This window comes from Typopeltis vanoorti, chromosome 19 (assembly GCF_054136105.1).
Source record: "Typopeltis vanoorti isolate ZY-2024b chromosome 19, IOZ_Tvanoo_1.0, whole genome shotgun sequence".
Classification (NCBI taxonomy): Eukaryota; Metazoa; Arthropoda; class Arachnida; order Uropygi; family Thelyphonidae; genus Typopeltis; species Typopeltis vanoorti.
This window is the reverse complement of record NC_143567.1, coordinates 104,006,395-104,032,492: the sequence shown is the minus strand read 5'-3', so window position 1 is coordinate 104,032,492 and position 26,098 is coordinate 104,006,395. Positions and strand designations below refer to the sequence as shown.

Genomic DNA, 26,098 nt, shown 5'->3' with positions numbered 1-26,098 from the left:
TGGCATTTAGGGTATCGGCTAACTGCGTCGCTTGTTGGAGCTGAAATTCAAAGAGAACAGGTCGGATCAATAAACACACAGACAAGGATAAATTTATTATTTTCTAATTGAGGTGGGCAGGGAACAAAGTCAAAACATGTCTCAAAATGTTCTATACTTGTATTACTGTCTGCTTTTCCGTGACAATTTTAGAAAGGGCTCACCGATATCCAAATTTAAGGATTCCCATAAAAGCAGAAATATTCGTTGCAGTGCATTATTCTAATAATATATTCCATGTTATTTATTATTATTATTATTTCCTTTATTTGTTCTTTTATATTTTACCCAAAACATAACGCATGTAAATGTCATTTTATACAAATAAAAAAATTCTTAGGTACCAGTGGCCACTCAGGATGAACAGATTTCAATGATATATAGCGTTTAAAATATTTACAAAAATGGTCCAACTCATTTCAATTTTGGTTTAAACGAACAAAAGTACGTAGGTAAGACTATACTGTTATAGTTGGATATAGAAATACTTACTCGGTGTTAATGCAGGACTTTTGCAAAGGCATTTGACAGGATTCCACACGGCACTCTGTTCCATAAATTGGAGCAAATGGGAAAGGATCTGAAGCTGGTGACTTGGATTAGAGGATGGCTAATGGACAGGCAGAGCCGTCGCCAGATTAGATCGCGCTCTGAAGCAAACAATTAAATATTGTCCCTGATGGATTATAAGACAAAAATATAAGAAAATCTCCACTTGCTATTTTGTTTTTATTACAAAAGAAACATTAATGCAAAACATTACATAATAATATTAACTAAATGTTTGCTCTACGGGGATATCGCACAATAAAACTGTTTTTAATCTCTTCTAAATTTAAATTATAAGCCTGTATCGATATGGTTGCTACACCAACCAATCTTTCTTGGGTCACTGATGTTCGCAAATAATTTTTAATCAGTTTAAGCTTGGAAAAACTTCTTTCCGCACTTGCTACTTCCTGTTAGCGTAGCGAAGGCGCCTACCGCAATATGGCTGAACGAGCGCCCTTATTTAGCCGCGCCGTGAGGCAGGCAGCCTCTATGCTACACCCTGTCGACGGTACTGTGGGCAGGCATCCAAGAGTAATTTATGGAGGAGCTGAATCCAAGAGAAGGCGACTAGTGGTGTACCTCAGGACTCGATGCTTGATCCTCTGCTATTTAATTTGTACATTAATGATATTTGAAATAATCTGACAGGAAATATGCACTTGTTTGCTGATAATGTGAAATTGGAAAAAGCGATAGTCATTGAAAATTATGTGGATATCTTGCAAGATGACTTAAATACGCTGGCGATATGGGCAAAGGTAAATGGTTGTCAATTTAACGTGGCTAAGTGTAAGGTGATGCACTTTGGGAGGATCACATGCTGTGTATTATATTGATGGAACTGAACTGCAAGACGTTGAGGAGCCAAGGGACTTGGGGTGAGTGTGAACAGAAAACTGAAGTTTAGAAGGCATTGCAAAGGTGGCCAAAACAGCAGATCAAATTACATAGTCGCTGATCTAACAAGCAGGGATAGGGAAGTTATTATTCCACTTTATAAGGCATTAATAACACCGCATTTGGACTATGACGCACAGATATGGTGGCCTGGATTCCTTAGTGATGAAGAAATGGTGCAGAGGATCCAGAGGTGAGTAACAAAGATTTTGGCAGGTCTGTGGAATGCTTCCTATGAGGAAAGCCCGAAGATTTGTGCTCCAAAAACTAGCTGTAAGAGAGGAGATAGGAGATATGATAAAAGCATTTAAGTTGTTAAAATGGTTTTTATAGAATTAATACCGATGAGTTTTTTGTACAATGTATGAAGGGAGAGAATGAAGTGTCACTTCGGGAAATAATTGTGTAAGAGGGTGGTTCACAAGGAGCTTTTTGCTTGGCGGGTAGTGAATGGGTGGAATGTGTTGCCAGAGGTGGTTATGAGTGCTTCGTCTGAGAATGAGTTTAAGGAGAGGTATGGTAGGTATTGTGTGAAGGCTAGTGTGTCAACGTAGGGTCTTCCACGATAAGTCTTCTGACTCCATGGAGATATCATTATAATAAACATAGGAACCGATTGCAATGTGGTGATGACATCGATCTACATCATTGTTTTACTAAGGAAACCTATATCTATGACAACAGAATATTGCTACCTTAATTCTGGTAACTTCATCAGGGTTAAGATATTGGTCTGGTAAGACATATGAACTACAACATATACAGTATATTAATGGAACGAAACAGGTTATTTTCTTAATATTTGCATTTATGAACGATAATAAAACCCGGCTATTTATATTTGCTTCTATATTTGCTTGCATCATCTGAATGGTTGTTTTTATGATGAAGATTATTTCTGTGAATTAACGGTAGCGATGATGCAGAAGTGAGAGATGGAATGCAACAGTCATAACACAGGCTTAGGGGACATTTAAGGACATTCGGTAGTTGGAAGTACCACTTGCATATAGACACAACAACTGCGTCATCAAAGGCAAACATGTGACTTCCAGACTCCATGAACGTTTTCTGTTTAATGTTTGTTGCATTTTATCTTCTCAGGCATGCAAATTGCCATACTCGCATTGGATCCATACATAACAAAATTTCTATAGTGTTTGAGAAAGAACGGAAGGGGTTTTCGATCTAACTGGAAAAGAAGATTGTCATGAAATACGGAAAGCTTAATTGCCTCCTCAAAATAAATTTGCTTGTCATCCAAATAGCATTCGTTAACCAAGTCATACTGTGCTGCAATAATACCATGCGACAAAGAAATAAATTGACAGCGTAGATGGTCTATTAGCAACATTGCGAGTGGTGAAATGCATCCTGCTGTGTTTTCAAGATTTGATGATGTGCACTTCGCTTCTGTATTATTATGGCGAGGCTTTTTATTCATTATAGTAAAGCTGATTAGATGAATGCGAAAATGTTTAACATAAAATCCATCAATATTCATCATATGACGTCGTATTGATTTACTGTAATTATGTATTGTGGATTAGGTTTTCACGGCTACTAAAACACTGGATATGTTTTAATAACTGATATGACTATATAGTTAAATGGTAAAATAGAAAATAATTATATATAAATAATTCTGCTGTAGATGATATCTCCGAGACATTTTTAGATCATAATATCACGTTCGTAAGAGAGAGTGTAAATCGTGTTTTATTTGGAGATAACGAAATTTATTTGAAATTATTTTCTCTTAATAAAAGAAAGTAGCTTCTAATACCTGTTTTCATTCCACAAACAGAAGGCCTAACTTTCTTTTTAGGAAATCAGTAAGCTTCTTTTTTGTCCATCGTTCACCAATGCAGCAGATGACTGCCCTATCTGCGGCGTGCTAAGCGAAACGCAAAAAAGAATACGTCACACACAACTGCCGCTATATTAGTACTCCAAACCAGTATTATACGTATATACTCGTGTGTGTTGTAAGAGTCAATTTTTTCCATGTTCCGAGATCTAAAACTTGCTTTTCTTCAGGCAGAAATTAGCTGCACTGGAAATTTGAGAATAATTTGGGAATTTATGAAAAAAATCTTAGAAAAGTTTCTGTAGTCGGAGATGAGAATTGAGACTGATCTACTCATGTCAATATTACAACGAGTCTAAGCAGGCGCCTAAAAATAGTTTCTATGAGCAACGTAATAAACTTAAAAACTGATAATAGTTCTATGGCCTTCTGAATTGATAAAATACAAACAAAAAACTAGAAGTGGGAATTATTCTGCTGCATTATTCTACGAATTATTCTACATTATCACAAACTTCAATATCATTATATTCACTTGGCTGAAAATTCACCGAATATACTACTAATACTGCCAAAAGTCTTATTTCTAACATCCCCCATCTTTGCAGATAGAGAATCAACCCTAATAATGTTCTTATTGCGCATTCATATTTTTTTCTTGTTTCTTTTAATTTCACTTAGTGTATATTATTAGAACTTTTACCATTACTGTAAGTAAGTTACACAACTTAATATACTCCAGTGAGTTTTCTGCTTGCATTTCTAATCGATTAAACTATCAGGCTAAAAAGTCCCAAAGAAAATCCATGAAACATATAAAAATGAAGCAAACTGGCATTCGAGTGAGAAGTTTGTCTTTTTAATTTTTCTTTCGATTCGCGTTGGCCATGACAAAAGACCATTTACGAACATTTCACCTCAAGAAAACGCTGCCCCCCCCCCCTTCCTTCTCTACGATAACCAGCTGTCCGATAAAGTCTGGCAAAGTTCCAAATGGAAGGGTTTATCGTTCCTAGCGTGGACCAATAAGTGTCGCTTGTCGTATCATTAACGTTGAAATATATGCTGCGCACGTCTTAACCCGGCTCATCAGCCAAAGGATAGAGAGAAAGTGAGAGGGTGTAGACATTGCATTGCTTTCAAACGCAGTATCTGCCATGTACACATGACGTGAATTCCCCTTATCCCCACCCCTTCCAATAAGTACTGGTCGAGAGATACCTTCCCAAGAAACCACAGATATATACGTCATCATCACGCAGGGTATGCAAGTTCCGGTCCCATAAAACGCAGCCAATGTATAATTTTGCAACTTATCCTCTTCCCCTTAGATGTGTGGCTTTCCCTAAACTTATATCTTTTTAAATCGTTTCTGCCAACCGATTTGTTTTTCCTTGGTCCGTTCCTGGCTGCCTCCTTATGTAATTGCGTTAACACTAATTGTGGCTGTTGCATGTATTTAATCTGATTACACCTTTAGTGCTGTCTTGCAGAACGTAATCCGATTATCACAAGAGATGGCAACAAAGAACGTGTAGCTACGTTGTTTTCAAGCAGATTAAAACTGCCAACCTTCTGAAAAAATAAAGTTTGAAATCCGAAATTTAATTAACGTGAGAGTTTTTAATGATGTACTATCCAAAGAAATAATAAACCAATATAGGAAGATAACTTTCAAAAAAAAAAATCTCCCGAAGTATCGAATAACCAAGAGAAATATAACCTCTGTATTCTTATTTGTAATTTTTTTTTACATTTTTTTATGTTTGTATTTTATAGTAAATAAGGAGTTTATTATTATTATTATTATTATTATTATACATTTGTAAATAATAATATACTATTATTATTATATATAGTAAATTTATAATAATAATATTATTATTATAAATTTGTAAATAACAATAATATATTTTATGCTATTTTTCTATTATTATTTACAACATTTTACGAACTGTAATTTGCAGACCAAATAAACATGAAAACAAAGAATGAATATCCATTTTGATTAGAAGTCTTAACTAGAAAATCGAATGACAATTTTGGAATCTAGCTTCATTTAGAACAACGAAATGGGCGTATTTACTTCTCCATGACAACTAAGCTGCTGTCAGCAAACATGAATGATACAATTGTTCTTAACGCAAGAGAGCGCTGCTGCATACCAATGAGCAAACAATTGTTAGGCCTTTTTAGTTTTGTTAATACGTCGTATACGTATAGTAGTACGTGGGAAATGGCACATGTTTTATCATATAAAATTTCGTACAAATCACATGGAGAAACTCAGAGTACTTGAGTTTCTTCTTTCATTTGGGCATTCTGTCCACAGTAAAGTACACGGAATGATAAAATTATGATAAATACCTGCCTTCTTCCATGTACGCCTTTCTGAAACCAAATCAACTCCCGTGCTACACTATGGGAAACATTAACTGATAGGAAGGAAACTGAATACCAAAATAGCCTTTTTCAAAATTGATCTTCGAAAATAGAGGGCGGTATTGTTCTTAGCAAAAGAGACAGATCAATTTCACTGGCTATATATACAAAACAAAGAAATAGCAAATATTAGAAGTAAATAAATATAAAAAAAATTTCCAAAAATAAATATATAATTAAATTAATAAAAAAAATAATTATCTTCTTCATATTCTTATTCCTTCTTTTGAGAGGTTGAGCCTATTAATGGATAGGTGATAATCCGACATTTAAAAAAATTATATAAATTACAAAAAAAAAAAATATAGAAATAAGGCTATTGTCACCCTAAAAAAAGTAATGCCCTTGGTGAATGGATAGCATAGTAATAATTTTTCACTGATTCACAAATATTTACATGATGTAAAATGAATATCGTGAGTAAAATTCAGCACCTAAAATGCTGTGTGTGTGTGTGTGTGTGTGTGTGTGTGTGTGTGTGTGTGTGTGTGTGTGTGTGTGTGTTCGATTTTCTAAAATCATAACTTTTTTATTAATTTGATTTGGATTTATTTTCATTTAATTACATTAGTAATTATGCGAAAAATCGATTGAAGATATCTAGATATATATTAATAAAATATAATTAGTAATAATAATAATAATAATAATAATTTTGCTTCATTATTATTTTTTTTAAGAGCCTCCATGGAGTGCAAAAAAAAAAAAAACTCATTGCATGAAACACACATTTCCTGTCACTTACTGAGAAATTTTCCCTTCAGTGACTTAAATGTTTATATCAAATCCTTATCCCCTCAATCTATCAACTAGTTTTTGTGACCCTCAAGTCTTCCATCTGTCCTCATATACATCCACAGACCTAGTACCATCTTGGTCATACCATCATTCCGTTTCGGAATCCTTTCCACCGATTACACATCGTCAAGAAACCCAGGCGGCCAAATATGAGCAGAGAAATTCCCTTTGATTCTGTCCCTCCACAAACTACTCTTCGATATCTGTCAGCTACCATCTGATCAGATGGTAGCTGACAGACAGACAGACATCGACGTTTCACTAACCTCATATCTATCCCAATATACTCCAATTTACTTAACAGATTACTATGAAGTATCCCGTCTAATGCTTTTGCAAAGTCCAACAGTATCATAGTGTAGCATTTCCTTTGTCCAACTCAATTGTCACTCTATTATAAGATCAGAGTAGATTACTAAGGCAGAGACCTCACCATAATAAAGCCATGCTGTCCTCTGTATAAAGTGTCACATTCTCATCCACTGAATTCTGACTTTCACAAACTTTTCCAATAACCACCACTTCTGAGATAATAACAGATCTACAATTTGGTATCTCGGTTTTGAATCCGCCCTTATGTAATGGAATTATTACCTTTTTTTTCCACTGTTTGGGGGCCTTGCAATGCTGAGACTTAAATTAAACAGTCTGATTAAAGCAAATATCAATTCTTTTTCACATTCACACGGCATCCATTTCCTTTTCTTATCTGAACCCCTAGCGGTATCCAACTGAGATGTTCTAATATGCTAAGCACCATCAGATCATTTATCTGAATTCTTCCACCGGTTCCTGTCACATAAATCGCTAAATTATATCCATCATGTTGGATGATACACTCTTGTATCATCCAACATGTTAGGACTGCAAAATGATGACTCAGTAATTCACCTACTTCTATGTTATCTTTATATTATCGTGATTTATTAACGATATCTTTCCATAATCATCTTTCTTTCTTTCTATCCACACAACGAAAGAAGTCCCTTGGAACCTCTTTGGAATCCTCAGCTAATTTCTCCTTATAATCTCATTTTGCCTTCCTTATCAAGTCGGTCTTTGCTGTTTGTGCTATTTGTGGGTTCAATGATTGCATTTCACCTTATATTCCCCTCCGCATTTTCTTCTTTCAACTTCTGAACTTCCTCCTGATTTACGATCTTGACCCTGGACATCCAGTTTGATACTGCCTCCCTCAAATACATTTTGACCATTTCCTATACATTGTTAGCACCCTTTCCGTGTATGTTAAGCTTTCCCTGAATTTGTCATAATCACCGGCTTTGTAATTCCACATATACCTCTTCTCAACTGTCAATTCAATATGCTTGGCCACCTCCGGTGGCCAAGCATATTGACAACCCTATATTATCACTCTCTCCAATCAGAGGTAAAATGGCTTCCTAGGATATAGACAAATCTCTGATAATGTTACCAAATCCATCGCCCTCAAACCTCGAGTCTTCTCTGTCACATGCTCTCTCTCTCGGGTAATTATCTCGCAGTAGCTGTATAAATTCCATTTTCTCTCCTCCAACGTTCCCACTCCTCCTTCCACATAATCTATATTTATATCCACATAACTAGTCTTATCATAATAACTCTTTCTGTGCTCATTGAAGTGATGCGTCAAGGCATATTATTATTATTATTTTTGTTGTTATGCAACTTCAGTACATGAAATAGTAAGCATAATGTTAGGACTGCAAACTGTTTTAGAAGTTCTGAATGCCATTAAGACGTTATAATACCAACAATACAACAACAGCAGCAGCAACAACATGCAACCTGTATCCTCTGAGTAATGGTCATGTTGCTAAATCTGAGGAGAGGATAAACTATTATGGATTTGTAGATTCGACTCTTGTCAGTGAAAAGGAGCCGTCTTTCTGATTTAGCCGATTTCGGCAACTCTCTTTCTCTGTGTCCAATAAAAAGTCGTTTTTTTAACATTGCCATAGTGACCGTGAAAAAAGATGTACACTTGATGCCAATTGTTTTTATTTTTATTTATAATAAAGATCGATAAATACAGAAACAAATACTTCAATTATTTCGTATTGAATTTTACAAACGAAGTAGAAGGACTGCACAAATCTGGATATTATAAGAAAAATACTTATCAAAACCTTCCAATACTGAGCTTTAGTTCCTGCCGTAGGTGGTAGAAGTGGCTTTTTGATAAAGATGTGATAACAACTGTTTTCTGAAGACAACAAGTCAGACAAAGGAAAAACATTGGTACAACCTATCGGTGCCATCGATCTAAGATGTCCAGAAATAGCCGTTTCTCATAAGACAAAAATCACATGGGTGTGTGTGTGTGTGTGTGTGTTTTTTCTTTCCAAACAGCCATTCGTTAAAATTTACTGTCTGTGTGAGTTCGGCTGTTGACATCGGTTTATTTACTATTAACCAATAAAGAGAGCTTTGGATTTGCTGAAGATAGAAAATTTTCAGTGCCTTCACGAGTTGTGACACGATTTTGCCATTAGATCTTTTGTGCGTATAAAGTTACATGTAGCGTGGATGTCCAGTGGAGAATGTAGTGTGCTGTTGGCTCATTTATTTCTAACCCTCATGTTCATTAAACTAGGCCATGGAAGAATGAGTCCAGAATATTAAATTTATCCCTGGAGCCATTGATCGATGTTAACAGCTTTCATTCCTTTTGGAGTGGGGACTAAATTATTGACGCATATCAAGGATTAGCTTTGTTGGTTGCAAGTTATTCAGCGACTAACTGGTCCATCTTAAGCTTACTATACACATTTAAATATTTACCATGTTGCATTCGCCTATATCTACGTCCGTGCGGTATCATTCACCAAACAGAATTTATTGATTTTATGTGTGTCTCAATGGATTTAGCGCAGCGATCATTTATACATATACTCGTGAAAGACTGGGGTCTTTCATCAGCTCTTTTACCTGGGAAAAATGAAAGCGAATCTAATCTTATTCAGTCCATTAATAAGATGTCTATTGAGTATTATATTATCACCTTAAAAAGATGGGTGTTTCAGTAACCCGTTAATAGTAGTATTACTTGGAGAGGGTGGGGTTCTTTAGGCCTAAATATTCAGTCACAGAAGTTCGTAGATCACTGTCCGCTATTAACCTGAAACCCCTTCACGAACGGTCGATATTCTGATAGTCCAGGAGTAATTAGTCGTGTCTTCATTACCTCTCTCTCTCTCTCTCTCTCTCTCTCACACACACACACACTCACGCTGTGTCATGTGAGAACCCGCGTTGTAGATCTGTAATAAAGTTGTCTTTGTTCATTTATGTGCGAAAATCGATACGTCTCCTTGTGAGGGGAGGTGTATTGTTCTCTTATTGAATACGATTAAGTGAAGATCGGGTGGCTGGGTAAACAGAAACTAAAGGGAGTCCACTCCTTCTTCGCAGGTGGACTTTTTCGCTGTTTTTCTTGAAGTTATTATTAATGAGAAAACTTGGAAAGTTTGACTTCGTCAGGTCGAAGTAACGATGATGGATATGACGTGAGGGAGATATGCAAATCAGCAATACCAAACGAAAACACACACACACACACACACACACACACACACACACACACACACACACACACACACACACACACACACACACACACACACACACACACACACACACACACACAAAAATGCTGTTTAGATTGCTGGGGGAAAATAGACTGCGGAGGATAAGATAAAACAAAGATGATGAATGAGGTTGAAATTGCATTCATTCCCGTCTAGGCTTTAGATGACCTTCAAAAAATGATCTTGCGACCAACCTTTATTTACTGTCATAACAGTGTGACCTTTCTTCAGAAAGGACTTCATCAACATCTCTCTAACTCTCATCATAATTTCTCATTCAACACAGCAATCATTGTGTTTTAATTGTCATTCTGTTCTGTTTGATTATGGCCATGATAGTTATAGTTCGCACCGAAAATAGGCAAGAAACATTATAGGAAATTTGACCTTCGTTAAATTATTATTACGTTTTTATTGTCTTTGTAATTACAAATATTTTAAGACTTGCTTTTAAAAATAAAAAATAAAAAAATAAAAAAACTTCGGCGTTTACTCTGAATCAAGGATTTGGAGAAATATTTGAAGTAGTGTTTATAAGTATACAAAATTCGTTCACTTTAAATTGTATTATTTAACTTTTATCTGCCCTCCCTCAACGATAATAACATACTGTAAGTTTTAACAACCCTTCATAGGAAGATTCACATTAAAATGTTCCCTAATTTTTTTTAAGTCATTGCATTCTTTACATGGTTCAGTTTTTGTTCTAAATGGACCACTTTTATCGTAAAATTTTCAAAAAATTAAAATTTTCGGTGAATTGTTTTTTCTATGAATTTCATTTCAATGAATTGTCTTTCGATTAATTGCCTTTTCGATGAACTCTCCGGATACCAGAAAAAGATATTTTAGTTACTACCAACTCTACTGCTACTTCACTTTCCAGAATTCAAAAGCTAAAATACCGTTCAAAAGATACTCATATTGAGTTTAAAAACATACTGGCAAACAATGACTTTAAAGAGGTTATTGCTCTCTAAATTTATAAGGCTTTAATACGACCACATCTGGACTATTGTGTTCAGAATAATAACGTGGGTTTCTCAGGGATGAAGAAGTGATGGAGGAGATAAAGAGGCGTGCAAGTAAAATAGTGGCAAATATGTGGAATGCTTCTTATGAGGACAAACTGGAGATTTCTGGATTACAAAAATCGATTGATAGGTAGAAACGAGGGGATATTATAGAAACATATAAGTGAAGAAAGTGTCTTATAAAGTAGATACTAAACAAAATTTTTTCAGTACTTCATTAGATGGAAAAAAGCAAGATGTCAAGATGTTTGTTGTGTGGTAAATTACAAACTGATTCTTGGTATTGTTAAATCCAAAATGCTTGTCTTCTTATACTAATTGTTTATGTGCTGTTGCAGCATTTATGTATACATTTTATAAGCCCTTGACCATAGGAAAACTTGGTTATTGGGTTAAAACTGAAAATATACAAGAAGTTGAAATATCACGTGTTTCTACTGTGACGTGTTGGGATATTTTATGTAGGATGAGACCTCTGGACATATCAAAGGTAAAAATTTATGAACATGCTAGGAACTTTACTCTTGTTATGCCAAACGTGTAAGGTCTCATCCTAAGTAAGAAATTTCTACTTGAGATTAGACACATAATACGTTTTGCAAAATAACAGAGCTACTCTTTTTCCCCACTGATTGGGTGAGAGGATGCAAGGTTCAGTTGCTTCTTATTTGCTTTCAGTGTTAAAATAACATTAAAGCAATGAAAAATATTACATGATGATCATCAAGTATTGCAACAATCCATAATCTATCATTAAAAAATAACTAAATTGCTTATTATTTAAAAAGTATAATTTCCCTCGAAATTTTAAGACTGTATCTGAGATGTTCCATATTTCGTGTTTATGGATTATGTAAAAAAAAAACATAATTATGGCCTGTGTAGCTGAGTGGAAGTGACATGTGACGCCTACATCCACAGCGCTAGACCCCTCGAAGGAAGATCTAAGTTCAATTCTAGCCGCCGACTAGAGGAACTTTTTTCTAAGCCTTTCGTCGACTCCGAATTATTTTATCACTGGTAGGAAAATGAGGTTTTTCTTCTCGAAAACAAAGAAAATCGATATAATCCATACTATTTTAGACAATGACATATTGTATTAGAGTTAGGGACCACAAGATGGCGACTCTTCTCGGTCGTTTCTTCACTGGAAGTCAATTTTTAAAAAAATAGCGATAGTGTTGGGCCAGCTGTCTCTGTTTTATTACTGGTGGAGATTGAACTGCCCATTTAGCCACCAAAAGTTAGATAGGGCTAAATGACCTCGCCCATAAGAGAATAAAAGGCGTTCGCAGATTAAAGAAATAATTTTAAAAATTATAACATAGAAATTGTTATAATTTTGGTATAAAATTGTTACAAACATCGTTGAGATGTTTGTACCAAGGGAGTTTTATAAAATCAAAACTTAGTTTTATAATTATTTTAGTATTTTTTCATAATTTCAGTTTAGATATGTTTTATTAAACAATAAAAGCATAATTATTCGTTTAAAATAGAATAAATTTAATTTATTTATAATTTAATCGTAAATAAATAATTTAATGTATATTAAATGCATTCATATTTTATTTCATTGATTTAAGCATTCAATTTAAAATATTTCGCATATAAAAAAAAATACATTCCTATTCCTATTTTGCAGGACAAATCACAAAAATAAAATACTCATTAATAAAATAAAAATAAAATAAATGATTGTACTTACTTGGATATGAAATACCATAAAAAGCTGAAAAATAAAAACAAATTAGAACCCTATCTTATTCAAATTAAATAAAAACTAAATTAAAATGGATTTCTACTTTAGCACATACCAAAAATTCACTCGATTAATTGTCTATGTGTTTATTTTTCAATAAAGTCAAATAGACAATTAATAAATCTAGCGTTTTTGACACTAGAGCAATTTTATATTTGAAACTTTCATTGTAAATGAATAGGTCGCTTAACAAGGTTTATACGACTGTTTTAAAGCCCATGCAAGGAAATGCAGTTTACTTTTTTACTTTTTTTATGTGGCTCTCTTGCAAGAAAGGGTATTTTTTAACCTATAGTATATTCGTACCTGGGTGAGCTAGAGATTTATTTCTATTTTTATTCATTTTGTATATTTTTCTATTTTTTATTTATTTTTACCTGGTCCGGAAACAGTGAATTTTATTGGGGATAAAATTTAAATACCCATTTATAAATATTTATTTTAGTCTATTGTCCATAAAATAAGATATTAACATTCACCGAAACTAAATGATGAATAGCAAAGAACTTTTATTTTTTTTAAAAACTAACCAGTATAATTTATTCCAATGCAGGTACTAGCTGACTTAGGAAAGGGGGTTTGGTCCCCAACAAGCGCAAAGAAAAATCGAAATGTCAGTGGCCACTGTCAAGGTAAGTTCAAAACATTTCTTGACGTTTTTGTAAAGGACAAAAAGTCATTAAGGATATAAAAATAAATTTTTTTAGATGCAGAAACTTTTCAACAGTTTAAAAAAAACTTCGTTTTTATGTTTTTATCATTAAATTGTACATCCACAGATCTGATATCTGCCTACCTACTTTATATGACCTGGAACGGACACATCGCTGTATCTGATAAATTAGCCATTCAGTATATGTATATAATAATAATAATAATAATAATAATAATAATAATAATAATAATAATAATAATGTATAGATTATGATCGTTAATGATTTATTTAACTAATTCAACTAAATTAGTACGATTGTAATGTCATTAATCTAGCTGACTCTAAATATTGCACTATTTTGTATAAATCTATCTTTAAAGCATTCTAACCATAAAAATGCAATCAATTATGCACGTGCACGCAAATGCTGAACAGAATCACCACGATTACATTTGTTTAGGGTTAAATTTATTCACAAAGAATTTATAGCTTTAGTGGATTAAATAGATTCGTATTTTTAAAATATTCATATATTATAACTCAGTTTTTAAAAAAAATTAAAGGAATTCATTAAAAATAAAATTCTGAAATCAGTTCAGTTTAAATCATTTAAATTTCCTCCTTTTTTATAAATAATTTTATCAATGTTATTTGTTATAAAGATAAACAAATTGGTTATCAGATGCGTAAAAAAACACAACAGAAAAAGCAAATAAATAATTTGATTTCGTATATTATCCGATCGTCTGCTTTTTTACCTTTTGAAACTGAAAATCTTATTATGAATCTTTTGTTCTTTTTTGACTAGATTAAGAATAAATTATTATCCGATCGTCTGCTTTTTACCTTTTGAAACTGAAAATCTTATTATGAATCTTTTGTTCTTTTTTGACTAGATTAAGAATAAATTATTGTTTTTTTTTTCGCAGCTTGCAATTAAAATTATACCTTCGATATTTCTAGAGAGAAAAAAAAATCAACATCTGTTCCTTATAGTGAAATTATTTAAACTCTTAATGTTAATTTATCCCAAGCATATTTTAATAATCTTACGGTGTACAGCTTTTAATTAAAATATTATTTGGGAGTGCAGAAGAAACTAATTACTTTAACTTAATTAACAATCCATTAATTTGTCATTTACCTCTTCGGTGTGTGGCCTACCTAAGAGAGATTATTCTTACTTACAAAAAGAAATAATTTCCATTTGATGACAGGCTAAAGTTGACTTGCTTGAACCATGAAAGAAGAGAAAATGTCCGTTGAAATATCTTCTTGAATTTGCATTCACATTTCTGGTGTTATTTTATTTTATTTTCTCATAAATATTTCATTAAGAAACCATCTAGAATTCGTTTGCGATATTGTATAGTTTTTGAAAATTTCTAGTAACAACAAACGACCTCAACTGTGGCTACAAAGCCGATACTCGTAAGTCTTCTTACAGTCAAAAGGATAAAGAGTTTATTCGAAAGGATAATCCACTGAAATCAATAGCAGACGTCATTAAGGACAGGTTAGAACATTCACGTCTTCTCTTTCAATGGTTGGCATCGATTTCTGTCTACCAAATGCAACTGTGATATTTAATCTTAGCGTAAGAGAAACATTATTCGAGTCCTTTTGACTCTAGACACTGGCTAAATGTCGAGAAAATATATCTAGACGCGTGACTTTCTTTCGTGATGCAAATTAAAACTGTAGAGAAGTTTTAATTTGAAATCCCACCTGCGTTCAAGTACCTTTTATGTTTCCAACTTAGTTGTTTACACCTGCCCTCTTTCCAGCCCCATTCCCGAAAGAATGGCTTTAGATTTTAATTAAAACGAATTACTGGAATGCCATGAATGTGTGTGTGAGAGAGAGTGCTTACTTCCCTTTTGTTGGCGCCACACACGTGAATTGTAATCTGACTGAAGATGAAGGACTAGAGCCAGGGAAGCTCAGAGTAATTCTCATAACTTTTATTAGTTGGCGAACAAAGTTCAGAACTCTTTTCCATCTGATTGTGAAGAGTGGCTCCCTTACATCAGTATTCACTGGACAATTATCAACCAGTTTCTTTAATATTTTCTTACCTTGGGAAAATCTAAAATTGACCGAAAGTTTTAAAATATTTCATTTGTGTTTAAGAAGTCGATGTGTTAGCGTCTTTTTTTTTGTGTGGTTTTTGTTGTTTTTTCTTTAGGCTCTCAGACGACATCGTCACCTAAACATATCTACTACGAACCTCCCGAAGATTTGGAATGGGACTCTGACACAGCTCCATCTGGCGAAAGAGAAAGTGTCCATTCTCGAGAAACATGTACCGTATGTTCGGGCGTTCCAACCCGGTCCACTTGCAGGTCACCCTTTTCTTCGAAGCGATCCGCGACGCCGTCTCGGTTAGAAGGAGGCAAAGCTTACACGCAAGAGGAATTCACTTCTGCCATTCTGGCAAGGACTCAAACAGGAAATGCAACAGAAACGCTATCAAACACGCAACATCCTGCTTTGAAAGGTGAAAGAGAACAACTAGAAGCGACGTACGCCACTTCCTCATCTTTGTGTGGAACTACTTCCTACTGCTGTAGAGCCAACCCTTCTAGTGTCTCGTGCAGCAACAGTACCCGCTGTGCCCAGTGTAACCTTAAAGATGGAGTCCCTCTAACAGACGTGGATCCCAGTGACTCCAGAGAAATCGAATCCGAGTTCAATGAATCCACAGCTCATCGCGGCGAGGAATGTTGTGAACACATCAGAGATAGCCTCGACTCCAGCAAGTTCGATGGTGGGGAGGACTATGCCTCTTCTCCAGTGTCCGAAAGAAGAGGTAAATCTGGAATGCTTGGGAGATTAAAGAACCTTACAGTAAGTGAAACATGCTATTTTCAAGTCTAAAATATTTATTTCAATTTTCCACCTATAGATGGAGCTTTATTCACACTCCTTTCAGTTTTTTTTTTTTTTTTTTTTAAAGAAAAACTTCTACTAGTTCAAAGGAAAGCAGATAGTTACTAGCGCAGAATTTCCGTAATTTCCGTAATGCTAATAGACTAAAGGTCTCGAATACACAATTGAAAGAACTGTGAGTGTCTTCTGCTTCACTGATCACTTCGTATTGGCTGTTCGTGCTAGGAATTGTTCAGGGACTTTCGATTAACAAAATCAGCTGACTACCGAGAAAAAAATACGAAAAAAGAAACTTAGATATACGAAATGCATTAACATTTTTATTTGCAGCACACAAAGTAATCTATAGCGGAAATAATTTTAATTTAAAAACAATGTAATGAAATTTCCGACTCTAAATTAAAAATTTATTTAAAAAAAAAAAATACTTTTTCAGGAGGCACTTCGGTATCTAAACTCTAAAGGAATTATGATATTTTTTTTTTTAACTGTGGTAAAGAAATATTTAAACTCATAGGTAGCAGCACTAGATTCATTTTTAACAATCACTCATGCGTATTGCGTGGAAATAAAATTACATAATACCTCACGTTATTTGGAATTAATTATTCTGTTGTATTTATTGTTGGTCTTTCTTTCAGATTTAGAATAAATTATTAACTATTATAAATAAAGTAAATGAAATACTTAATTATAATTTATAGTGAAAAACTAAAAATACATTACGATTGTTTTCTCTTTTTTTTCTTTTGGTAAACAAATATTTAAGCTCATAGGGGGCAGCACTGTAAATTCATTTTTAACAGTCATTCTTGTCATTCTGTGGAAATAGCATTTCATATCCATATTATCGGGAATTGATTGTTTGTTATATTTATCATTGCTGTATTTTCTTTCAGATTTAGGATAAGTTATTATTTATTGTTATAAATTAGAATTATAAATTTAAATTAAGAAATACTTCTTAATTTAAAGTGATGAACTAAAAAATAAATTATTATTTATGTTATGGTTATTTTTTTCTTCCATTTTTGCTATGAAGTGAGCGTTGTCAAAATGCATTTACAAATTCAATTACTTAGAATAAATTCAGGATAAAGAAAGAAAAAACTTTGCGCTCAGTTTAACAGAGATGGGAAGTCAAGTAATCCGCTAAATCATACTTTGCTTAGTGTGAGGGGTATTAACTTAAGCATGAAGCTCAGCTGTTAATATGGAAACATTATAAAACTTTTAAGCCTTTTACATATGAGAAGGCATTGCAGTCTAATCATGAAAGAAATAATTGTGCATGAAAGCTGCTGTTAACAGAGCCTTCTAGTGTTGCTTTATGATAAAAATTTGATACTTTTTTGTTTTTCATTACCCTTTAAGCTATAATGTCAATAGCGTAATTTCGTTGAATAGCAGACTATATTAGTAAGTCGTTTTTACTCTGGAGTATAATCTTTAAATCTGAGTAAAAGCAATTAGCCTTTATCAACCTTTGAAGTGATTTACAAGTCAGATGTCAGCATTTTAGCTTTTAAATGGAGTTTTAAATAGAACCTCTCAACTTCAGGCTATTAACAGAAAACGGCCGGCTTCTAGAAATGACTTTGAGCAAAAGTGGAATTATTTAAATTTAAGCAAATTGCACTCCGGGGATTTGCGATCTATATTTTTATGTAAATTTTAACACTTTAATATTCTAGCCCATTAAGTCATTAAGAGTGAGAAAACTTTGAATGTATTCATTCGTAGAAAAAATTGTCGTATTTAGGAAACCTAATTAAAAATTTAGAAACAAATAACCACATATCGTTTCTCTTTAACGAAAAGAATAATAAAAATAAAATAAAATAAATATTCGTCAGATTAGCACCATAGATGTCAAACCGTCTCATTCGAATTTAAATGCATATGATTGTATTTAAAAGAAGTGTATTATACTTAGCATAGAAAATATTTTGTGGTTTTTGTGAGTATTTGAAAAATATTGCACATTAAAATAATTTCACTTGTCAGTTATTTTATTATTTTATCTAGAATTATTTATTTTGTTATATTTGTTGATTTCTGCGATTAATTGGCACATTTAATTTATATGTGTTATGTAAATTTATAGATTTATATAATGTGTTATTTGTTATTATAAATTAAAATGAAATGAAATGTTTCATAAAATCCACATATTATACATATTTTTGTATTTAAATATAGTATTTAATTTACCATTTAATTATGTGTGTTGTTACTAAATTGAATATGACTTAATATATGTTTAATATATTAATTTTGAATTTAGAAATAGAAATACTGTACGCCCACAAATGCGAGACTCCTTCGACACTTCTGCGCATGTCAGAAGAAGGAGAATCCATTCCGATAATAGGGTAATCAATCGGTCTTGTGGGATGAGTTGTGTATTATTACACGTTGGAAAATTAGCTTTTCTTTTATGAACATTAATTTTTAAAGTGGTAACTATTTTGCTATAACTGTTTGAAAATTTTACATATAAAGCACATGATTTCGCGTCTTTCTCCCCTTCAGCATGAATTGACTCTTCTTGGCAGGTTGCCAGACTAGGGTCCCGGATCTGTAGTAAATCCTTGAAAGCCTCAATGCCCAAAGAAAGTAGTTGGCACAGTTTTAGTCCTAACTTTGTGATAGTTTTAATCCCAGCTAGTAATTGTTTTTAGCCGCTATGTTCCTGCTAAAAAAATAAAATAAAATAAAATAAAATAAACTACAGGAGATAACCAATCAAACTTGTCATGTTCTTGTGTAAGCCACCTAGCGGCAATTGAGGTTACTAGGCCAGCAAAATTTTTCTGTTTAATTACTAAGTTATTAGTAACGAAATGGATATTAATCCATTATATACGTCACGGTTTTAATTGAATTAAAAACGAAGGCCCAACAGAAATAGAAAATGTTTAAACAGCACCACTGATCTCTTCCATTTTCTATTCTAACATAACTTTTACTTCACAAAGACGGCGAGTGTAAAGGAATTGCAAGTCACTTTATAATTGGTTATCTAGCATGCACTAGATGGATAAAGTTCATTTACGGAAGCTTATAATTTCCAGCTAGCTGGTGCGGAGGATCTCTCGAGGGTTGCCATCACAACCACTAAATCATTCCCAGTGCGAGGCTAAGCCTATTCACGAAATGCGATATTTCATTCTTGACGTTGAGAGTGAAGAGAAAAATCTCTAACTTTAGAAGTTCTAGATTTAACTCGATACGAATCCTATCTTAAATTAAGAATAAGATATTCAGAAAATTTACAGGGTTAAAGATCACGTATTAATTGTGGCTTGAATTCAATTGTTTGTTTATGAAAAAGATATTTTTAAGCAGTGGTTTAACTATTTTGTTTGATAAAGGAAGTCCGAGAAGCTACAAACTGTCACTTCAGTAGACTGCGTTTTTAACAATGAATAGTACACCAGTATACTCACCGCTAGATGGCGTATGAAGTGGATACGGCTCAAAACGCAAAGAAAATAGTAGAATTAATTATCAGAAATTAAGCGGATAAAACTCCTATGTTGTTATATAGCCAGTAAGTGAAACTCAAGATTGAGAACTACGATCTATATGAGTTTCAATGCCGAAAAACTATCGGCGAAGGCCGATATGGAATTATATATATAACAACATAGGATTTTTATCCGCTTAATTTCTATTAAGTTGCCAGAAAACTAGCCGTTTGGCTTTTTATTTTAATTACAGAATTAATTATCTTTCTTTTTAAAGTAAAAATTGATATTAAATGTGAAATAAGCATATATAAAAGAAGTGCGAATTTATATTAATGTGAATCTAGTTTCTTGTTAGCTTTATATAAGTAAGAAATTTTTGACAATGAAACAGTACACTAGTAAACTCACCGCTAGATGGCGGGTAATATGTATATTATCATTGTTATACACATATATGATGTTATACACACATATATATATGTGTGTGGCTTATCAAAAAACTAAAGAAAATAGTAGAATTAATTATATATTTTATTTAAATGGAAATTGACAGTAAATTTGAAATAAGCATAAATAAAAGAAGTGGGAATTCTCAGAACTTGATAAATCAATCAGCAGGAGTGAAGTTTAGAATATTTGTTGTATGCATATCTTGCAGGCAGATGAGAAATGGGTGGATGGATGCCTCGCGTATGGAGTGACATATTTCAAACGTCGAAGAAAAGCTCGGTGTTTATCAGCATTCCAAACTCTTTTACTTATTCTTCAACTTCAAACCCCTCTATAAAGTGGGGTAATCATTCGCAGAGAAGGGAATGGAGACGACTTGCCATGTTTCCACAAAGAACCTTCTAGCTACGTGGAATGACTACATGATCTTAGAAAAGCGCTTTTCTGCAAAGGAGTATAAAAGATAAAAGGAAAAAAAGACCGAAGCTATTTTTGATTCCTCTCGTCTAAGGTCCTAATCATTACTTACGGAAGGCTTCTGGTTGTCAGTAGAACAGCTAACAGCCGTCAAAGAAATCAATCACAAAGCACCCCTCCTCTACTCTTTTATTTCATCCGCTTTCCATCTTGTTTTGTCTACTGAAGATGCCTCAGAGTTAGGGGGGTAGGGGAGCGTGGCTATTTATATATGCTGTTACATTATAATGAGTTCTCAATGATGTTATTTTTGATTAGCTATCATGTGTTCAACGCTGTTCTAATTTTGTATTGTGTGTGTGTGTGTGTGTGTGTGTTTAGTTTCTTGTTAGCTTTATATACAATTGCTATAAAGACGAAATAACTTTTATTATGGCAAAAAATACTTTAAAAAATTGAATTTTTCAAAAAATCTTTTTGGAAGTGTTTTATTTCCGAACTTTTCGTTGATAACAAGACGAAAGTTCTCAGTGGGTCAAACTAGAATATGTGATAAGCTATTCATTGAAGGATTGAAATGCTATTTTATCTTTCAAGACTTTTTTTCTATTTTTTGACGAACATTTTCTCAGATAGTGTAATCATTTTCTTCGGAAACACTGCGCTGTCAGAGAAATTTTTAAAATTTGATTATTAAAGTGAAATGAGTGCTAAATTCAAAAACATGATGGGCGTCCAAAATTTAAATAAATAAATAAATATGATTTTGAGGTCTTGTTCCCATCGCCTTACCAAATAACAATTAACTTAGCACGAGGGAAAATTTTGCTTCTTTTTTTTTTTTTTTTTATTCTGATCAAGAAAACTCTCTCAGAATGTATGTTGTTTTATTGGGGTGTAAATGATACCAACAGAATCAGAATTTTCAGCAAATATAAGCGAAATTTTTCTTAATATTTTATACATATAACCCTATTTATCTAGTAATTACTTTTGTTTCGCTATTTCGTTTTTTCTTGTACAGTTATCGAATATTTGTGGTGTCAGACTTAACACCTTAGAAGTAACAGAGCGCATGACTGCTATTAAAAACGAAACTTGTTGTTGCCATGACAACATGACTCACGTCTATTTTTGTCTCGAACAAAATATTTAGATAGAGAGCCCTAGATGATTCCATCTCTATTACTGTGTTCTCCGACTCCCTGCTCGTAAAGATAACACTAAAGATTCGTTGAGCCTTCTTAGCTCAGCGGAACCCTTTAATTGGAAAGATCTGGGTTCGAATCCCGTCTATGTTGTGGAGAACTTTGATCGTAGCTTTTCAATTAAATGTGAGTTAGCTGTCCTCATACGATGGTGGAGGATTTTTTCTTCCAGACATTGGGGTTTTTCATCCCTCAAAACTGACAAACGACCCCGTGAATATCTACACAAAATACGTACTGGTGGTGGGGGAGGGGGGGATGCAGTAGAGAAATGGCAAGCTGGATCATTAATTGCCTAAAACCTCTAGTTAGAGGACTCATCCCGTCTCCAGGGGACGAGGAATGGATGAAAAGATTCGTTATTATGATATCTAACTTTATTTCATCGTTACCATATTACGGAAATTGATGACATACTATATCTGTTGCTGCATTAACTAATTTCGTGTTTTTATTTTTATTTTATTATTTATTTTTGTATCCCTAATAATCCGTGTTTGTTTATCAATTTGACCAGTGCTCGATGGTCAATTCTATGAACTTAGCCGAGACATGAGGAACTTCCCCCCTAAGTTACACATAAGGAACTTCCACAATCACAACCTAAGCATTAGTCAAGGTCAAAATGAAACTTTCGATTTCAGACATTTGAAAACAAATGAGCTTTTAATGGATGGATTGAAAACGAATTGCTTTCCACTGAAGACCAAAAGACATTTTTCATTGTTATTCACAATTACCTTGACGAATAAGTGACGCATGCGCATGATTAGAATCGCACTCAGTCAACATAATTTCAAATTTAACTTTTTGCTCCGATCTTGCGTTTTGTTTATTGTGTAACATCTGCAAGGTAAGCCAAGAGTGTCAAAATATGATTGCTTCAGTTTCTGTGTACAGAACTAATTTATTAATTCGATAGTGGATTAATTCTTCTCCTAATATACGATGTGTATGATTTTTCGATAACTTAATTCTCCGCTATAATATTTTCCTGAAGAGAACAAGGTTAATGACTTTTTCTGCGAGTGATCTTTTGCATCCATTCTCTTGTTTCCTCTGACCTCAATTCTCTGACTAGATGTACAATTTTTCTTCGGAATACACATTGGGTGGAGCTGCCTCTTCTCCGAGTAATGTAGGTGTGTCTACCGACAGCAAGATTTATAAAAACCGGAATTGATTTGCTTGAAACCATTAGCAACATGAAAAACTTCATAAGACTTAAAACACTCTACGATTTACAATAGTGATTTATCCAAATTTTTTTCAGTATGGAAGTGAAAAAAATGACTTTGTTACCGTAGATAACAGAAGAAAAAAAAAAACTGGTTTTATATTTCTGCACAGTCGCGTGATTTGAGTTAAAGAGGCAACTTAATACTTTGATTAGTCCCGTGAATACATAACTCCAATTAAGGACTCGATTTCTTGTAAATAGACCTCTCAGCTTACAATAGTTACAGAGTAAGTATTGCCTTTTCATTAGGCAGTACTTAGGACAATGATCAAGCTCTCTGGACTGTGCTTATTTTCACAGAACGTGTGCCAGTCTGTCACTGGCACGTGTTGTGTATACAGAGGCGACCTGTTCATTCTTTGACCCCAAATTTCTTTACGATTCTCTCCCTTGTCTTTTTTTTTTTTTTTTTTTTTCCGAAGGGGAAAGACCACCCTCAGCTCAAATTCAAATTCTAATTCAGACAATATCCCGTTCACTTCCTTCTGTGAACTTGCGACTTCCGTTCCTCTAGGAACGCGTTCTTTGTACGTGCATCGCGAAATGCAGAAAGGACAAAGTTTGAACTAAAAATAAAAGCGAGGAGATGGCCCTGACAAACATAGTCCAAGTTAAAGCACTGGCAGACAAGAAATATAAGAATTTGTCGCAGAAGTTGGCGTGTGTATTTATCCGAATAAGTCTTATCCTACAATTTCAGGTAAGTTTGGGTTGAACTTCAAATCTCTACACATTAATCGCGACTAATTTCATGATTAATGTCACCGATAAAGCTATTTTTCAAATGTATAAAATGCTTATTATTCCATCAACAAGAATCTCCCGTAAGACTTCATCTATCATTATCTCGTATTTCACAGACGTCTTACCTTTATCGATGTATTCCTTGGATCTTTAAGTAGCCCTTGAGATGATGTTTAAATCTGCGTTCTTTTGGTGGAATATAAGTTGCCTTTCCGAACTTACAGGTGTCATTAATTTTAATAAACCCTCCGAATGTTCATTTATCTTCTTATTCAAGCGCGCATCTATAATCTCACAACGCTGAAGACTGTGAATGGTTAGCAGCAACTTTTCACCTAAATGAGAACGGTTTATCATTTGCAAACATTAGTCATAATTTTCAATTATTGTATGCCAACATAATATAAATACTCTGCTATCTCACGTCAGACTTACCAAAAATTATACGGCCATTAAAATTTGCATTACAAGGTTTGCACAGCTTAAATAAATAAAAGCGGAAAGAGTCAAGCTTGTTACGGGAACACATAATCAATAAATATCACAATTAATAAATATGTATTTTTTTATTATTGTCCAATTGATTTGAGTTTGCCTACCCGGAAATTAAAAATGCGTAGTCATTTAGAAAAGCCAAAAATAATCGTCTGCTCATATTGTGTATTTCTGAATTGGAGATTTTGGCCATTTTTTTACACGAGTAATTGTTCTGCTTCGAGAGTACGGGAAAGCTGTTTTGTGTTGCTTAGTAACGTATGAGAAATATAACACGTTTCTGCTGCCAACCAAAGCGTTGTTTGGGAAAAGGCAGTTTATTAAATTAAAATATATTTTTCTTTTTTCGCCCCTTTCTTTTCGAAGTTTGAAAATAATTTTTCTTCTTGAAAAGTTGCTGCAATTTTTAAGAAAACCTAAAGAAACAGCGTATTATGAAAAAGCGTTTAGATTTTTATTAATGTACACATCTCGTGACAATATTACTGGTAGAGGTTTTGTTTGTTTATCGTTGTTGCATGATTATAATTTAGAAACTTTTAAGTGAATTAACTGAAAATTATTGCAAATTATTTACTTTTAAAAAGAAAATTGAAATAATACTAAAATAGAATTAACAATTACTCGTATTAAATTGCACAAATTAAAATGACCTACTAAATATAAGTATAATGAAAATGCATTATTAAATTGAAAAAAAAAATTAAAATGGTAATATTAAATTGAAACAACATCACATTACATTATGAAAAATATAACTTCTGTGAACAAGAAGCAAAGAGAAATTGAAATTTTAGGATCTTAGACTAGAATTACAAAAAAAAAAAAAAAAAAAAAAAAAAAATTGAAAAAAAAAAAATGAAAAATTCTTAGCTCATCAGTGTGCAACTTTCGTGGGCAGGAAACATATAATAATGAGTATTATATATAAATATAACTCAATTTACAAGAAAAAAAATTTTATTTGGAAAAGGAGTGGAGGTCTGAAACTCTGTGACAAGAAGGGTTCAAATTAATGTTTTAAAAGTCCCCCCCCCCTCCCAAAAAAAGTAACATTATTTAAGGATTTTCCCCTAATAATAGGTCACCATCTTTAATAAGAGCAATACCAAAGAAAAGTCGTGCTTTTTAAAGGCTTTGGAGGAAAAAAATACATTCGAAATTTCTTTCAATAAGCCTCGTTATTTTTTTCTTGCCTTTAGGCTATCTGATTTCTATCTGGTGATCCATCTTCATTAGGAAGTTCTTAGTGAGTAGCTGCATGCTTCGTTTTTTTTTTTTTTTCATGAAATTTTCAAAAATCAGAGAAAGAACAGCGTTGTAATTTGTCGAGCTTATTAGGTACGGTAATCTCGACCCATTTTTTTATTTGATATAATAACCATACTTGATTTCGTAAAAGGAGTATTTTTTTATTTTGATATATTTGGCAAGGAGGATAATAAATTATAATATTTTAATTACATTGTTAATGTATTCAAATTAATATTTAAATGTCTACAGCGTAATAAATATGCGTTCTTTGGTATTACGTATTTATTTTTGTAAGAAAGTGAATGACGTCGGCTGTTTTTAACGTATTTCTGAGCAATTGAAA

At 33.2% G+C, this 26,098-nt stretch overlaps 1 protein-coding gene and 1 long non-coding RNA gene across 2 annotated transcripts in view; one reads left to right on the top strand and one right to left on the bottom strand.

Annotated features, from left to right (window-relative positions):
- LOC150096413 (uncharacterized) overlaps positions 1 to 26,098 on the top strand; it is a 234,628-nt gene that overhangs the window by 174,140 nt on the left and 34,390 nt on the right. The window contains exons 9-10 of the mRNA XM_090409660.1: positions 13,478 to 13,556; positions 15,768 to 16,429. Of these exons, the coding sequence (XP_090265786.1) occupies positions 13,478 to 13,556; positions 15,768 to 16,429 (741 nt within the window). The remainder of the gene's footprint in view (positions 1 to 13,477; positions 13,557 to 15,767; positions 16,430 to 26,098) is intronic.
- The window catches only part of LOC150096414 (uncharacterized), an 83,742-nt gene that overhangs the window by 30,676 nt on the left and 26,968 nt on the right, over positions 1 to 26,098 (bottom strand). Inside the window, exons 2-4 of the long non-coding RNA XR_016549990.1 lie at positions 24,132 to 24,341; positions 12,871 to 12,894; positions 532 to 715 (exon numbers count right to left, since the gene is read on the bottom strand). This is a non-coding gene — a long non-coding RNA (uncharacterized LOC150096414). The remainder of the gene's footprint in view (positions 1 to 531; positions 716 to 12,870; positions 12,895 to 24,131; positions 24,342 to 26,098) is intronic.